General features: G+C 46.7%; 1 protein-coding gene across 3 annotated transcripts in view; it reads right to left on the bottom strand.

Annotated features, from left to right (window-relative positions):
• Positions 1-18,697, bottom strand: part of LAMA5 (laminin subunit alpha 5) — a 178,643-nt gene that overhangs the window by 102,530 nt on the left and 57,416 nt on the right. For all 3 annotated transcript variants that reach the window (XM_075012169.1, XM_075012170.1, XM_075012171.1), the window contains one exon: positions 3,121-3,238. In XM_075012169.1, the coding sequence (XP_074868270.1) occupies positions 3,121-3,238 (118 nt within the window). The remainder of the gene's footprint in view (positions 1-3,120; positions 3,239-18,697) is intronic.

Raw genomic sequence — 18,697 nt, 5'->3', positions numbered from 1 at the left:
CTCTTCCAACAGTGACTTCTGTCAACAGATCGCTGTAGTGTAACCACAGCCCTAGTGTGCCATGCAGGGTACTCTGAAATTACAGGCTGGGGGGCAGGGAAAAACAGCTAGCGTTATAGGAACAGGCTCCTGCTCATCATGATGGCTGTCGTCACCACATAATGGAGGAGCAGATAGAGGTGTTTGAGATGGTAGGGGAGCTGAAGGAAAAGTATAGCTTGGAAAGAATGAGCAAAGACAGGGCAATTTGACTGGAGTTTCTCCTCACCTATGCAGAGCAGAGGTGGGCGAATCAGCACTAAAGAGTATTAACAAAACTAGGACAAGTGAGGGAGGAAATTCCAGGCAGTTTTATCTGCTACATTAAAAAGAACCCTTCTAGGATAAAACAACTCCTCCACTCCGAGAGGGAATTCCACACCCTGACACATAAATGTCAAGGCCACAAGGGAATCCCAGGGGAGGGCATCTGTGTGCTTAAAAGTACCTTTTCTCACCAGGTTTGTGGACTTGTTTTAAATACCACCTCTAGACTTTGGTTCACATATTCCACCAGTTACTGCCAGTGCTTCAGGAGGGGTCATCTGTTAACTCTCTCCTAGTGATTTGGCTGAGCTGCATGTTTTAGGCATGGTGAGGAGAGGGGGGAACCAAGGACCCACAGAAAAGACCAAACAGCACTACACACCCTCACAGATGCAACTCTCAACTGAGAAATGTGAGGGAGGGGGAGAAGGAAGATGATCCTCACACACCAGCCCATAGGGGCAGAAGGGGAGGAGGTGCCGAGGCTCAGAACTTACCCCCAGGGCTGGATTAACTCTCCTTGGGGCCATGGCGAATGAGATTTTGTAGGGCCCCACTAAAGTCTGGGGTGGGGCCAAAACTGAGGGGTCCAGCGTGCAGCAGGGGGCTGCCATGGAGCAGGCTGGGATTAGGGGCGCAAGATCTGGGCAGGAGCAGGATGTGGGATCTGTGCGGGAAGGAGAGTGCAGGAGCCAGCTGGGGCTGGGGGTGTGGAAAGCAGAGAAGGTGCAGGAGCAGGGTGTGGGGTCTTGGTGGGGATGGGCAGGGAATTGTGGTGTCTCACTGGGGGCGGGTGAGAGGTGGAACACAGGTGGCTCCGTGCAGCTCTGCACACTGCAGGGAAGCACTCCAGACAGGCACTGCCCCCTGCTCCAACTGGTGGGGATTCCTGGCCAATGGGAGCGATGGGGGCGGTGGGGTGGAGGAGGTGCCCGCAGCAAGTGTTTCCCAGTAGCGTGAAGCGCCACTTCTTTCCTCTGTCAGGAAAAGCCCACGGACCCAATGCAGATTCCACTTGCCTTGACCAGCCTGAGAGGCTCTGGGTGGGAGCCAGCGCTGGTGCTTCGGCCATGGCGTCCCCTGCATCTCTGGAGCACAAACGCTGGCTCATGCTGCTGCAGGGAGGGGAGCCCTGAGCCACACAGAGAGCATCACGGCAAGCCATGGGCCATGGGATCCCCTGCCCTGTTTTAGGATGGTAGAATTGTTTTCAGGGAACGAAAGGATCAAGTTTGACTCAGAAAAGGGGAGGGAAAGAGAGAGAGGCAAATTCAACTGATCTCCAAAAACAATGACATGGTCCATTTCCCCAGCCTCTCCCTCCCCAGGACATGCAGCACTTGTACAGAGAACTCTGTCTGATCCCATCTCCTCTCATAGCTGGGGCTCTGCCAAATTCACAGCCATGAAAAATCCATCACCGACCCTGAAACTGGATGTCTCCAAAGAAATCAGGCTATTGTAGGGAAGGGACCCAGCTAGTACCACCACAGCCCAGGGGTCGCACTGTGCACCACGCTCCAGATGCTAGACTTGGCTGGGCTGGGTTGTGCAAGAGTGAGACACCCCCTTCCCCAGCATGGGAAACTCCCGGAGCTGGGTCAGACCCACCTGTGGGAACCTCCCACAGCTTCAGGAATCTCAGCAGCTACTGGCTGGGAAGGCAGTTCTAAAAATCAGCACTGCTGCCAGCTGCAGTGCCGAAGTAAGTGTGGCAATACCTTCCCTCCCCCGTGATAGCCTTGCTCCAGCTGCTACACAATCACTGCCTCCTTTTGGGTTAGGATCCTCAATGTCACAGCACCATGGAATTTCAGATTTCAAGTCGGGACCTTTGAAATTTACCCTTTTTAAAATCCCATGATGTGAGATGGACCAAAAATGGACCGTGACTTTGGCAGGGCCCTTCTCATAATAGCAGAGACCAGGTTCTTCTTCCAGGCCTAGACTGGAGTACAGACAATGGAGTAGTGATTATCTGTCGCCCTTGGACCTTGCTTGTGTGGCAGCCATTATAAGCGAGATGGGCTCGCTATTGCAAAATGGAGTGGCTAAAGGCTTTGCTCTCCTGTCCTCTGTCAAGGATCTACCTGTTTATTACTTGTTGGGGCTATGCTGAACAGGGCATTTCTAAATAGCAGCCATGTTGGTGCAAATGTGTGGGGGCCGGGATGGGAGGAAGAAAGGCAGGCTGAAGGAGCCAGGTAACTCCGTCATTGGCATTAAATACCTACCATAAAGCTAAAGGGCATCTGTCCCACTGCGTAAACTCCCAGCTGCTTTGATCCAATCCTTCCTTCTGGTAGCAGTTAAGTTCTCTGTGCAGGAGGGAGTTATGCTCCACCTGCTGTATTAGAACCAGCGGAGCCGACAGCTGCTGTGGACCCGAGAGCAAGGTGGGAGGTGGGCCAGCTCCACACTCTGGAAGGGGAAGGGCCAAGGGCAGAAGAGATGGGGACTAAGGCATCAGCCCTCAGCGCTGCCCAGACCGTGGTGCTACCCCACTCCTGCCCGCATCCCCTTACACCCATGCACAGTGGCACTGCTGTGGCACTTCAAAGGGACGCTACTTTGGCAGCAGCCAGAGCTCTGGGCCCCTTTGAAACACTGGGCCGAGAGGAGGGGGGACAACTGTCCTCTTTGCCTCCCCGTTGGCAGGCGTGACTAGAGCACGCCACCTGTGGAACTCCAAACTCAGGTTCAGAGTGAATTCCCATGTAAACAGAACAAAGACAGCATTCCCCCGGCTCGTCTCTGTCCCAAACATCGAGGCCAGCGTGAATTAAGAACCTGGGCTGCTAGACCACTACTTACAGGCGAAGTACTGCCACGGCTCATAGGTAAGTCCAAAGTCAGTCGATCGCTCCAGCACCCAGAGGTCTGGCCGAGGGGAATTGGCAAATTTGATCAGCACGTACGCCACGTGGAACAGCTGCAAGAGACAAACGTGGTTAAGCCGGTGCTCAACGTGGCATTAAAATAAGGGAGGACTGGTGTGACCCCCGATGGCACCTGATTATCCCCTTCGGGAACAAAGGCAGAGCAACACTTTCTCCTCCCAGGTGGTTCATGATGTGACGTGGACGCTGGACAGAACCGTGGCTAGGGTAATACATTCTCAAGATGGGACTGGTCTGATCTGAGGATGTTTAAAAAAAAAAGTACAAAAATAGTAACCACGTAACTGATCAAAATTCTATCAGTTGTAAGGTTAAACATTTTACCCAGGATAGGGAGAAATGCCCCTGTCCTGGCTGCCAGCCCCCATGTTGTGGGCTCTGCCCCCAGTGGGATGCTAGCAGCCAGCCCCTTTACTGGAGTCCTACCTGCCTACCCCTCTCTCAGGACCCTAGCAAAGTTTAACCTTTGCCAGAAATACATCAGTTTATCAGTTAACCGGTTAAAACCTTACACCCTTCGTCCAATTATGGTTATATTTATCAATGGAGAACATTCAACAACCGCATCTGCTGGAATGGGACTGAAGGCTACAGGGCATTATCCTGAACAAGGTGCAAAATGTGTCCAGAAAGTCGAAATTTAACCCAGTGAAATTCAAAGATCTGCCTGCCAAAACAACCACCCCAAGGCAGCTTTTACACTTTTTGCAAGGATACACACTGCACAACCGCCCGGGACGGACAACCAACCAGACTGTATCTGCCCTATGCGCTGAAGACACACCTCTCCAGGGCAGTGAATCAGCCTCTTTTGCACCAGGCCTGGCTGGACGTTTAGCACTCTCACTGGGTTCCCTGCTGTTCAGAATGGCAATAATTCAAAGACGGAAAACCAGGGGGCTTAAGTCAGTCATTACCCTCATAAAAAAAAAACTGCAGGGACCAGCAATCTGAGAAGCTCTGGCAAAGTGTGTATTCCCCACCACAGAAACCAGCTGGAATTTACTGGGGGAGGAGGCAGGTTCTGAATGTCCTGTATGCAAGGGGCTCACAATGATCTACTTACTCCCTTTCCTGGGAGAAAGGGCCTCCAAAACAAATAACACCTCTCACCCTCTGTAGCTCCCCAAGCCCACCCTCAGATACCAAAAGATCTTCTACAGAGATTTAGAAGATTGACCCCCGTGCTTATTTTCCCTCTGTTCTTAAACTACACAAAACTCCCACCCAAGCCAATGTGAACTGAGCACAAATGGGGCAAAGGCCTCTTGGGCCTGAGGCAAAGGGAGCTGCACCATAGGTAAGGGGGTGCTAGGCTGCCGTTTAGTTGCCCCATCTATACTGCTCACAAACAAGCAGTGTTACCTGTCAGCCACCTGCACCTCCCACAGGGAAAGACCATCTTGGCTTGGACTCGGATATCCATGAGGGAGCGGGTGATGGTGTCACAGGCTGCTGGGAAATACCCATCTGGTAAATATCATTCCTTTTGGCTGTCGCCCACATCCTTAAACCTGCCCTTGAGCCTTGCACCAGTCAGTCCTACATCCACCCAACCAACCAGAGAAACAGCTCTGGGGTGCAAGAAAACCCCAGAGCGCCTGCTCTTCCACTTGCACCCGGTTTGGGAGAGCAGGCAGAGACAACCTGTTTGGTTTCAGCTCAGCTTTTGCACTGGGCTACTCCCAATTAGTCCAGACTCTGATTTATGTAGCCACGTCCTTGCCAAGAATGAAATAAATATACTCTTTGGACAGCTAAAATGTCAGAGCTAGAAAGAAACAAAAGCTGGAGAAGAAATTCTCTTCCCCAGCTGGCACCAGCTCATTCCCAGAATCCCTCCTCTATCATCCTGTCAAAGGATGGTAATTGCAGACAGATGAAGCTCTCTTATCAGACAAAGTTCTCAGCAACAGATACACAACAAAGGACATCTTGCATTTGCAAGAAGTGCTGGTTTGTAGCTCCCGGGTCCCTCCCTGGGCAGAGCTGATACAGTATGGGTAGCTACCAAGTCAAGGAGCATCTACCTAAACTAGGAGGAACCACCTGTAGGTCTGAGAAAGGAAAGAAGACTTCATGTTCATTTAGCCCTTCAGCTGAGACTAAGGATGCCCCCCGAGACTGCTTTGGATTTCTTCAGCTGTGGCTCCAAAGCAGTGTTCACTCTGATTTTTTCCATCTGGGTGGAATAAATTTTGTTATGTGCACTGAGACATGTGCAGATGTGCACTACCAATAGGAACAGATGTTGCCAGAACCTTTCCTGGGCAGCTGCCCAAGCGCTCAGCTTACAGGGAACGCCATCCGAAAGTGACGTCAGTGTGTTGTGATTCTCTGTATGCTTATTAAGTCCCAGCACCAGTCAGACATTCAAGCCACACAACAGGCACTCAGCAGTTACCACGAATCACATGGTTCAAAAAAAACAGCTGTCATTGGCCACAGCAATTTCTTAAAGGAGAAAAGGGAGACCTGAGCCGTGGAAGAGGCAATCAAAATTCCCCAAGCTGTTCATAAAACACACTTCCCAGTGAGAGACCAGGTTTTGGAGGGACCTGGCATGACCCCATGTTTATGGACATCAGGGATGTAATACAGGTAAAAGGTACTGGCTTGACAGACCTGCACATTGACACATGGGCCATGGCAGTGCCATCTTCCCCAGAAAAGGGTCTTGGAGCTGGCCAGATCCTTCGCCTGTCCCTGTTGTGCAAACACAGCCAGACTTAGCCTCCAAGCATGCCCACTCCCTGGGACTGGGCTTTATGGACAGCTTGGAAAGAATACCACAAACTAAGCTTCCACCTCAGCCTGCCTCTTCCTAGACCTCCCATCAAGACCCCCCTCAGTCTCACAAGGAATAAGAGAAGTCAACCAGAGAGTTTCTCCAGTTCACCTCCCTTGGGGAGGACAGCAGATAAATTGATCCTAGATACGTCGATTCCAGCTACGTAACTGCCGTAGCCAGAATTGCTTATCTACAATTGACTAAGTGCTAGTACAGAGCTGGCTTAAGATTCATAAATGGACACCACTGCAGGTGCGTGCAAGATCATCACCAAAGCTGAAAGCAAAACACTTCTTTTCACATGACTTAAGCAAAAAGACCTGACTTCGAAATAGGCTCCAGTTCCTCTACGGCTCATGCATTCCCAGGGCACGTGAGGCTCAGGTCACACCAAGGGATGGTGTTTTCTGACCACTAACTTTGGTGACAAAGCTGTTATTTGTTAGTGAAGCCCTAGAGGCCTAGCTTACAGTCAGCTGCTTTCGCTCCAGGATCAGTTCTCACAGGTTTACATCTGCTTCTTGGCATGAAAAACATGGCTGAGTACCAGCCAATGAAGTTATGCATTCCCCCGGTTATAAATCCCTCTCCAGCTTTATTCTTTGGGGGATAAATTAATGTTCCTGCCGGAATGTGCCATGGCTTTTTGGCAAGGTTGGCTACAGAGTTTCACGGTATCCAGTGGTATGCGGGACAGAAGCAAGTATCAATTCAGAGAGACAGACTGGCTGAAGTTCTCTTTAACTGGTATCTTCCTGAAAGTGAGACAGGCATGCCAGAGCAGCCTGGCCCAAAGGCTGGGAACCAGTAACTCCCTAGGTCTAATTCCAGCTCTCAGGCTGACTCGCTACAGCAGCTCTGGCAAGTCATTCAGGGTGTCATTTTCAGAGGACAGCAGCACACACAGTTCTAAGCGAGGTCAACGAGGGCTGCACATACTCACAGTCTCTGACAAAAATAACACGCTCAACTTCCTAATGCTTCAGCTTCTCGCATGTACAAAATGGCGGAATACCCACCTCACTGAGGCTATGGCTACACTGTGATTGCTATTTTGGGATACATTTGTATCCCGAAATAACAACCTTGCGGCTAAACAATGAGCTTGAAATAGCAGTGCCATTCTGAGCACGGTATTCCATTCCCGCTACCCCTCGTCATGAGCCGGGGAGTGGAAACTTCCGAAATAGCTGCGTCAGCACCATTTTGCAAATTGCGTAAGTCATTTCAAGTCATGGCTACAGTGTAGCGGTAGCCTAAGGTATGGTAGGGATTAATCTTTGCTATCATTTATCTCATGGTAGCACCTCAAAACCCCATAGTGCTGTATTTGTGCAGCACCTAGGACCAAGAGAAAGTTCCTGCCTCCAAGAGCTTACAATAATCTAAGTACAGTAGAGTCTGATGATTCACGAACTTGATGTTCACGAATTCAATTATTTGCGAGCAGCCAAGCAGCTGCTTCCCCCAGGGCCCCAGGCAGGAGCGCCAGCAGCTGCTGCTTCCCCCAGGGCCCCGAGCAGGAGTGCCGGCAGTTGCTGCTTCCCCCGGGGCTCCAGGCACTGCCCCCATTCACGAAAAATCAACATTTGCGAGGGTTCTAAGCATGGAACCCTGGAGAATGTTGAGACCCTAGTGCATAAGACACAAGGACAAGCCTGTCAATATCCACCTGTAGTTTAACATGTAGGTTATAAACTCTCGGGGGCAGAGACTGTCTTTCTGTTCTGTGTCTGCACAGCACCTAGCACAATGGGATTCTGGGCCATGATCCTTGTAAACTGAATGCTAAGGTAGTCACACCAGAGAAATTCGGGCACCGCCCAGCTAATTAGCAGAGTGCCCACAGCTGGCAGCATGGTGGTACGCATCTGCAAATACCTCGGTGCACATAAACAAATTTGTTTTGCACATGGATAAAAAAATTAGAGGGAACACTGGCCATGACTGGGGCTCTGAGGTGCTAGGTTCTGCAAATAATACATCCTAACAACAGTCAGGAACAAATGGACACAGACAGGGCCACACAAGCAAAAAATGGGACCACACCAATCAATATGACAGCCCTGGTTGCTGAGCACTAGCTCAGTAACATGATTTTCAGATTAAAAGCTCATCTATTCAGAGGGATGCTCCTCTGAAAAACTGGGTGTAGACATCCTGAAGTATACTACCAACTGTATCTCCTGGGGGACACCCAAAAACACCGGCCAGCATTGAAAACTTAGGCCTAGCTTCCCCTAATCTTTCCCTGCCTCATTAGCCCCCTTTGTAAAACAGAGCTAACATCCATCTCACAGGGACGCTGTGACCTTTGGTCAAAGGAGACTTGACTTCCTATTGCAACCAGGAGCTGGGAATAGCTAGGTCCGGCTGCGGAAGCCAAGCTGCTATCTTAAGTTAACAATCTAGACTACACTGCATATGCCTCCATGTGCTGTAGTGTAGATGCACCCAGAGTGGTTGTAAATTGCTTTGACATCCTTCCCTGAAAGGCATTACTGAAGGGCCAAGTCTTCTTACTATCCAGGCATAGTCATTTTATGACTAACGATATTTGTTTCTGTCTTTCCATCCCAGGGAAACGGAGAGGCACGGACCTTTAAAAACAGTGTTTAAGTGGGTACTTATCTCCCCACCTCCTCTCCGTCCCCCAACCTAACAAATACTAAACAAACAAATAAATAATCACCTAATCAATTATTTTGTTAGTCTCTCAAGTGCTAAAAGACTGCTGTTTTGTTTTGACAGAATATAAACTAACTCGGCTACCTCTCTGTTACTATCCTTCCCCCCAGGAAGTCAGTTCTGCTGTCACAGGCACCAGATCCCTGCCACCACTCCACTGCAGGGGACTCACTGCTCTCCAGTTTCACACTGGGAAAGCAAGATTTGCAATTACAGGCACAAGAGACCCATCCCTGACTCAAAAGTCATCCTTACTCCCTGCTCCAGTGTCAGAGGCTGGGCAGTCCTGCCTCCCTGGATGGTATTGCTTACACTGCAATCAAATCACTGTGTGGGCAACTATGCACAAATGTTTTATACCACTTGGCCTACAACAAGCTTTCCCTCAACCCTGTCTTGTTTAAAGTAAATATGACAGCCAAAAACAAAAACAAAAACAAAAACCACACACTCCTGGCTGCTACCTTTATTGTTCCAGTAATGTGGCTGCAATCATGGTATGGTAAGTCAGTCAGGAGGCCTGTGATCCCCAACAGCAACCCCTTAACGCTTGTGATGAAAAAAAAAAAAGCAGTCAAGTAGCACATTAAAGATTAACAAAATAATTTATTAGGTGGGTTTTAAATTATTTTGTTAGTCTTTAAAGTGCTACTTGACAGCTTTTTTGTTTTGATACTATATAGACTAGCACGGCTCCCTCTCTGTTATTTGTGATGAAAAAGGTTTAGTAATTGAAAAGTCATCTGAGCCATTTTGCAGGCGCATACACCCAACCTATCACTGTTTCTCGTGTCTACAAAAGCACACTTGGGACAATTGTACCCACACTTCTAGCCATTTTTTTCAGAAGCCAGAAAGAATCCCTCACACACAGGAAGGGCAGCATAACAGAACCTAGATCTGCTGTTATAGCTAGGGGAAATTTACCATATAAATTTCTGATATACTTCCCCTGGCACCTTTTAAAAAAAAACAGGAAAGGTAGGACTGAGATCTTATTACTAATTTTCCCTTTTAGCATGAATCAGTGTCCTAGCAAAACCCTTGTTGATGTATTGACATTTTGCCTTTAAGCAAACCCAGCACTATTAAAATCACACAACATTCTCCCACTGCTCATGCTAAACAATTGTGCAGCATTGCTTTGCACTGTTAAAACAACTACAGCTTTCCTCCCCCATAAGTGGTTGCGCTTTAGCAGCAGGATGTAGTTGTTCCTATAACGTATAACCAATTCTTAACCTGGGGTGAGCAAACTGGGGTGGCGGGCACCCTCAGGGGGCGTGACATTTGTAAGCGGAGGTGTGGTACCATCGGCTGCTGGGTGTCAGGCTCATACATCTCATTAAAAATGCTGAAGTATGTTACCAGTTTTATGTACAGACATCCACATTTATCTATCGATTAATAAAAGTTTTTACATGCTACATACTTATTTTCCTACACATGCTAAAAGGTTTCTTTTTTTTTTATATCTGAACATAACTGAAATTTCCATCAGTTTGAATGACATCAGACAGGTTGGGGGGGCCCCGCTAATTGCAGGGGAGAAATGTGGGGCCCGACTTAAAAAGCTTGCTCATGCAGGCCTTAACCCCAGGTGTTACCAAGCTTCATCAGCATTTGTTAAGCTGACTGAATATCTATAGTGCATTTGCATCTGAGTATCTCTCACCATTATCAGAGCTCCCTTTCTTGTGCCGAGCCATTCTTGTGCAGGTTTCAGAAAACTATACAGGATTCTGTGACCTCAGCAAACGCAGATACTAAACTCTGGAATACTTCCCAGTGCGATGGTGGGGCACTTTGTTAAATCAGGCGCACTTCCGCCCTCCTGTTTTTCTGAAAAGGACAGGCTACCGGAAAAAAGAAAGGACTGAATGACTGTATTAAGTCTGTATGTTGAGAAAGTTATAAAGATGGTGCAGTAGCTCTAAGAATGGAGAGAGAAAGCTGGCAAGAAAAGACGACTTTTTCATCCCAAATTTAGTCTCAATACATTTCTGCCCAACCAATAGAGACAGAGAAACTCAGTAATGTTTTTTCACAGCCTTTATTTAGCTCATATTACCATTCAGATGAATAAAAACCTCTATAATCTCAGAGTCCCGGCCAAATTCTTTTCCTCCAAAGAGAAAGGGGTTGCTGTGCCAAGTGCCACGTTTAATGCACGTGCTCATCTCTGAACTAACAGATCTCATTGCATCCGGCACATGTTTTAGGGAGTCGGGGAGAGGAGGATTCAATCCCTTGGTGGAAGAGTTGGTGGCATGGAACACCAGAATGAGGAGGTCTGAACCAGAACAGTGGTGCAATCAACAGCAAACATTGATAGCAACAGTAACCCAAAAGGAAGCAGGTGGGTCGTGTGCATTGTGAGTGAAGCTAGATGAATTTTTTTTCAGCAAATACAGTACTATCATTTGCCAAAATAATGCATTTTTCAGAACACAAATGTTTCTCAAATTTGGGGCAAATAATAATTTTAAATGTAAAGAAGTGAATTTACTTCCCAAAAGAGTTGTAACTGTTTCAGCCCTTTAAAACTGTCTCATGAGTTTTTTCAACAAAAAAAGAATAGGGTGTCTTGTTTTTCAGGTCAGTGAGAAAAAAAATTTAAAATCTGCTTTGCTTTGAAATTAAACTGATATTTTCTCCGATTTTTCAGTTCAGCACCCAAACCAGGGAAAAATAGTTCTTCACTCAGCTCTATTCATGGGGTAAAGCAAGGGAGAAAATAAACAAATTGGGTAATATTGAATTGCAGGAACATTAGGCACTTACTCAAGTGCCTCATCACTCAGGAAATTGGTCTCATCACAAGCTGGCTAAAGATTAACCCCACAAGCCTCAAGGAGCACCAAGGGATGAAGGAAGCCTAGGAGGTACAGTTTGGACAAGCATACCAGTGATCTGACTTGGGTTTGTAGACAAGAATTGCATTCTTGGGACTAGAAGAGGCCACCAACTTGTCCATGACACAGTCACTTTATCCCTTGGTACAATATGGATGTCTGCTCAGTCAGGTGCCAGGACCAGCCTGTTAGTGGTGAGGATGGCAGGTTTACTGGCAGAATAGAGGATAAAGCCTAAGCATCAAGTGTAGCATGGACGGGGCACCCTTCTTGGTCAAAGCAGCTAATTTACTAACAAGATAGAATGCAAAACTCTACCTGCCGAGTGCTATATAGCTGCTGCGGTGGCAGCCTGTGAGACTATCAGACTGAGATCATTCAAGTATAATGGACAACATGAGATGGTTTCTTAGGTGACCTCAAACTTGTGCACAGTCCTTAGCAGAATGCCGCTCAGGCTAGTCCCTGACCTGATAAAACTGTTGTATAAAGTTTCCACTCAGTGCAGAACTATGCTGGTGTAAGGTCTGTAACTTTCAGACATCACTGGTTTAAAGTCCTGTTGCTTTTTGTAAGCTTTGCAACAGTCATTGTCTGTATAACCTTTTGAGCTATGTAACATCTCATCATGATAAGGGAGTGTGAATTTCTGTAAGAAATAATGTAGCCAAGATGTGATATTTTACCATTTGTATAAGAATCTAAGTATGTTGGTAATAAGTCTTGTAGTTTTATTTTATAGATTTACCTTAGTTCTATATAGCTATGTTTTATTTGTGAGTGAAGAAAGTGTGAATGTGGATGTGCATGCAATGGAATCAGCCCCTGAAGTCAGCATGTTTGGACCACCAGCTGCCAGAAATACTTTGATGGCCAGAGAATAATAGGAACTGTGCCCTGAATAGGAACCCAAGCAAGAAAGAGAAAAAGGCCTCGTCTAGAGAAGGGCAAAGTCCCATGTGCTGTTAGCTGATGATGGTCACACGACACCCTGGGGTAGTGAGACAAGACAAGAACTATGGACTGAAACACATACAAAGATGGGTGCAGAGCTATAGGGCAGTTCTTGTCACCACCCCTCTTCAGGAGTTAGTCTCGACTTGCTGGGGGACAGAGGGCCAGGGCCCTGAAACTGGGCCCATCCCCATTTTCCGCAGGATGAACGTTACCGACTACTCCTGAGTACTACACAGACGAGAGAGCAAGCTGCCAAGGGGTTCATACAATCAGCTCACCATCCCGGATTCATGACTGCAGGCAGACACACTGGACCCATTATGCCTTGGCTTCCTCCACTGTCCCTATCCAACTCTTCACCTGAGTGAGTTTGAGTTTGCCTGTTTAAGTGTAGTTGATGGATCTCCATCAGCCTGGTCAAGTGTGTGACTGCAGGAGGGTGTGTGAGTGGGTGTGGGTATGTGCTTGAAAGTTAGTTCCTTTTTTTCCTTTAATCCAATAGCAGCATTTAATAAAATATGTATGAGTGTAACCCTGAGACAGTCTTTAGTGGAAATAAGGAAACAAACTATCAGTTACATTGGAGAGAATCATTATGTTCAAAGGAGAAACCTTTAGGGTGGGAGCAAATTACGCTGTAATCTATCAGCAATTAAACAGCTGATCTTTAAGGAAAGATGTGACTGAGGTGGAAGATGCTCCACTCACTGGAACTGGGAACTCAAGAACCCAAAGACACACTAAATTTAAAGTGGGATAAGGTGATGATACAACCCACTGACTCCGTGTAGTCTTACATTTCTAGTGTAGATCCACCTCACTGGGTTTATAGTAGACTTCTGCAGGACATTTTCATGATCTTGTTTGTAACTACTATGTTTGTCACCGATGAGCTGGATCTTGACAGAGGGTACCAATTTTTAAAGGGAGATGAGGTTCTGATTAAGAGCAGTATTACATAGGTTGGTGGGTGGAAGGGAAACTCTGAAGTCTTTGGCCAGGAAATCATGACAGACATGGGTGAGTTTTTAATCAGCAACCCCTTTTCTTTCCAAATAGTAACGTTACCATCTCTGACTGATGTTGCAGTTACCAGCTTTGAATCATAATCATTTACAGGCCATGCAAATGCACAAAAACAAGTTCAACACCAAGGATGTGATACTGAGTAGGCAGAACCAAGCAGCCTTGTCCTTGATTAGTCCCCCATTGAAATAGAATTCCAGCTAAAACTACTTCGCCTGATAGGGCGGAAGTTATGATGAGTAAAACTAGAACACCATGAATCAGCAGCAAACCCACCCAGCCTGGAAACAAATTCATGTGTTTGAATTAGATAGTTCCTGTTTGTTCCTTCAATACATAAAGGCACAAGAGTGTTTAGAGACAGCAATTTTTAACAAGCAGTCTGCAGTGCTTTTTATTCCCCTTTCCTCCCCTGGGGTCTACATGGGACATTATTCTGCAACAGCTACTCCTGATTAACTCAATGTGCAGTGGATTAAGATGATTCAGAATAAATTACTCTTATTCTAGACTAAGATCTTCCACACAGTGCATTAATCAGAAATAGTCTATGCACTTAAAATTCATGACCTCCCTCCTTCCCGATTAATTTTCACGCAGAGACAAGCACTAAAACATGACTTCAGTACCTGAGCCATCGAAAAGGAATGGGCAAATGCCACAGTGAACTGGAACTAGAAACACAATGAATTTCTCTGGCAGCATTTGGTTTTATTATGGACCTGAATTCTCACCCATATTACACGTGCATTAACGAAGATCTATACAGTTGCAGTTATTACATAGAAATCATCTAACAAAACAGAGCAACCATGGTGGCAGAGGGATTGGCAGAGTGAGGCACTTTAATGGCTGGCTCACAAACACGATAAGAGACCTGCTACTACCACTAGCAGCCACAGGAGCTGTGGTTTTGAGGCAGGATTTGGGTTCCCAACCCTACATTTTTCTGCAGCATCTGGATTTGTTACCATCAATTAACTGAACAACATCGTGCAGAAAGGACAGGTTGGTTTCTGCTTCACTATAGCTAGTAGAGCTGCTTCGGGGAATGTACAGACCACGTTACTAGGGGAGCACTACAGAGAATGAACCATTTTTTTTAAAAGGACAGGCTTTGTCCCCTCCTTATTTAAAGAGCCCACTGACTCTAGAGAGCAGCTACCCCGTTTTACATCAGAGGTGATTCACAGTTTCATAGGACCCCCCTCCCAGGTCAGAGCACATGCTCCCTCTCAAATGTAGGTGTGTGTTCAAATCTCACGACTCGGGGAAAAAGGAAGACTCTGCAGGCTGGAAGGCAGGGATCAGTTCACAGAAGTTACAGGATTTGGAATGTGTAGCTTGTGTTTACATAAAAGAAATTATTCTGAATTAAATTATTTTATGAGCAAACTTTGCAAAGCAAATCACAAACGCTCCAGGAAGGCAATGACAAAGTCCATTGTATTTCACCATGCCTTCTGCCTATACGCACAAATCCCTTTAATGTGCCTCAACACCCCCCACACCCCCGACAGAAACCAGGACTACATTCCTGAGAAGGTGAGTTAGCTCTTATCTTTCTACGGTAGATTAATTATGGAGGAATCTGGACAGACAAATACAGTCAAGCTTCTTTCCCTCTACTTCCTGCAGAGAGCTAGGGATCCTGCCGACACAAAGAACTACGGTCACAGTTCCCATGGCTCAGCGTGACTGGTGAACTCTTTTTATTCTTAGGGTGTGGGTAGGACTTTTTCAATATTCTGTGGGGACAAAAATGCCTTCGATAGAAAGATAAGCCTCCTGATGTGTTTAGAGGCAAAACAGTGCATAATCCATCATACACAATGGCTCCTTCTTAGCCTCAATGGAACATGGCCACTTCGGCAGGAGAAATGGCACACTAAGAACACAGAGGAAAGATGTGCTGTGGAGCCAACATCCACCATAGACCCAGGGGCAAGGCATTGGGGGTCCATACCCCAAGAAGGCAGAAGGGACAGCCAGCCCTTAGCACAGCACTAGGGGCCCCTCCCAGCTTTCAGAAGCCATGCAGAGCAGTGGAGTGATGCTACAGCTGTGTTTGGAAATAGGATACCTATCTCATAGAACTGGAAGGAACCTTCGGAGGTTATTGAGTCCAGTCCCCTACCCTCACAGCAGGACCTACAATTCTGTAGCAGGTGCCGGGATGATCAGCGCTTTGTAATTTCAATTTAATTTCAAAGGGGCCCAGAGCTCCCAGCCACTTCTATTGCTCAAGGCTCCTTTGAAATGCCGTCCTGCTGTGCATTTGCCGTCCTTGACCCTCCCCACCCACCTGGTCAGCAGGCCTGAAGACATGCCTATGCGCGCTGCAGTTTAACAAGGACCATTTCATTCCAACAGAACTAATCCTCCTGCCTAAAATTAGTGATCCCAGTGCACTTACCAAGCTCTGCCCAGCCCACAAGCCTCAGTGCGCTTCTTTTCAGTTGCCCCATTGTTTAATAAGCAGCCTTTATTGCTCCTGAAGAAATTTCTCTCTTAATATGGACTTGTAAGCATGAAGGGTGTTTCAGCAGAGGAAAGAGCTAATGGGATGCCATGGCCCTCGCAGCAATTCTGCAGCAGGTGCCAGGATGATCGGTGCTCTGTAATTTCAAATTAATTAGAGCAAACACCTGGTCCCCAGGGAGCTTGGAAGTGAAAAGCTTCACTTTGGTGCCTGAAAGAGAAAGCGGATCAGAGACAGGAAAAGAGCACAGGCAGGAGGCCTCTTGGGAGATGAAGACATGAGTAACTGAACCAATGGTGTCTGGGATGCGAGCTGGGCCACTCTTCAATGCTTCAAATAAAGGTTTTTGGTTCTTCGTATTGGCCTTCTGGTTAATGACCCTAAAGGGCTCCCATTTTCCAGCTTCCTCCCCTCCGCGCCGCAGGGCTAGAATTTTTTCTTTTAAACATGAAAGCAGATTATCTCATAACCAAATGTTATCTCATAAATCAAAACACTTAAAAGCACAAGAGTCGTGTGCATAAAAAGCACAAGCTGGCAACACAACCCAAATAGTTAATTTTGCTATGCCATAAAAATTGATCAGTCCCCTTTCTACAGACAGCTGAATCTGGCCTAAGACAAGTAAAGCACTTCCCAGAAAGAACACAGAGTTTTTTTAATTCCAGAGAGAATGATGGGGTCATTCGCTCTGTTTGCAGCAGAAGCTTCCCTCCGTATGAGTCATTCTTCTGCAATCAGTGCAATGTATGTTTCCTGCCAAATAAAAACCGGACCTGCAGCCCTTGACTGAGCTGGGCAAGATCGGTGCCATCCTAGTTTGCCTAGGTGAGCGTGGAATGATTTAATACTGTCCAAGTCCACAGGAAGGTTGGTCTCTAAGGCTACATTTGGCAGGGCTGGTTGATGTTCAGCCATCCACCCAGCTGAGCCTTGGGAGAACACATGGAGCAGTAAAACACTGAAGAACCAGTACAAGTTCCATTTCCAGCTGCAGGGCTCTGGACCATGCCGATTAGAGCAGGGGCTTTCACAAGGAGTCAGGTTGCAGTGAATGCCATGAAGAGGCATATACACAGAGAGTCACCGGTTGGAGAGGAGGCTCACTTGCATTGTCTTGACTTATGGGAGCTGATGCTGAGCTCAAAATCAAAACACATGCACTAGCCAGGTCAGCATGACTGCCGCCAAGCAATGGAGCTTAGAATGGGTACAGTAAGGTGGTGTATCTAAATAAATAAATAGGACAATGAAGGCTCCTTGGGACAGGCATGTTTTTATTGAAATAAACAATATAATCACATAAACGGAATGAACCAACAACTGCACCGACCAGCCTCAAACAGCCACAGACAAGAATCAAGCACTATCTGTCTGTTACCACAGGATACACAAAGTGGGGGCCAGGTCCCTTTTGAGGGAGACATGAAGTTTTGTAAGGCAGGCACAGCAGGATTGCTGGGTCTCAGGCTCATCCATCTCATTTAAAAAATGTTGAACTATGTGACTGTTTTAATGTCAGGGTGTTCACATTTGTAAACCAATTAATAAAGTTTTTACATTCTGCAGCCTTTTTTCCGAACACCTGCCCACAGGATTTATTTTCATATGAACATAACCTGAACTTTATGTCAGTTGGATTATATTAGACAAACTGGGGGGGATGCTAATTGCAAGGCCGAAACGTGGGGCGCAATGTAAAACATTTGCTCACCCCACCTTATCAGATTCTCAGTGCAAGCCTGATATGTGATGCAAGTGTTGATCTTGCTGTGGAAAAGTGAAATCCTGATCACTTGCTCCGCCCAGAGGCTCCTTACCTCCCTGGGACATAAAGGAGAGTCTCTAGTGGGTCAATGAGATACATTTTATTTAACTGGAAAAAGTCTGAAGAAATAGGTCAGAAAAATGACATAGTAATGGCCTTACATTTAACTTTAATTAGGAGGACCTTATAGAAAAAAAAAAAGAAATCAATGAAGTAATTCTGCTCAGAAATCAGACTTCACGGCCTTTCCTTCATTCAGCATGCTCGCCAGTTGAGCCTCTAGTGCAGGCGTGTCCAACCCGCGGCCCGTGGGCTGCATGCAGACCTGGACAGCTAGTAATGCGGCCCCACAAGATCGTAAACTTTTAACATTATTATGTGGTTAACTATATTATATATTTTATATGCGGCCCAAGACAATTTCCTCTTCACTCAATGTGGCCCAGGCAAGCCAAAAGGCTGGACACCCATGCTCTAGTGAGAGGATCTAGGGCACAGCTGTCCAGAAGGAAGAAATGTAGGAGCAGTCCAAGGAGCAGGCTGGAACATAAATTAGATGAGCCCTAGGGGTATCCCACAGCTGCCAATTCAAACTGTTTCAGGTCAAAAACAGCTGAAAAAAAAATCACAAGTCCCTCAGAATGCTGGGCTGGCTGCTCTCTCTTTTATTTAACACTGAAGAGGGATCTACTTGAGCAAACTCCATTGACTATCGCTTGGTCTGAGAGGTAATATCTGTCTAGGAGCCCAAGCCCCTGAGCTGGCCAGTCAGGGAGGACAGTTTTCACGCTAGCATCATAGAGTTATATCTTCCATGTGCAACCTTCTGCAGACTCACCAGTGTGGAAGTGGGTTAAAAGTCTGACATAGTAGCACTATATACACACATGTTGCATGGGTGTAAGTCATTGCACACGGAAAGGC

This window comes from Carettochelys insculpta, chromosome 17, assembly GCF_033958435.1.
Source record: "Carettochelys insculpta isolate YL-2023 chromosome 17, ASM3395843v1, whole genome shotgun sequence".
Lineage (NCBI taxonomy): Eukaryota > Metazoa > Chordata > Testudines > Carettochelyidae > Carettochelys > Carettochelys insculpta.
This window is presented reverse-complemented; position numbering and strand designations above follow the sequence as displayed.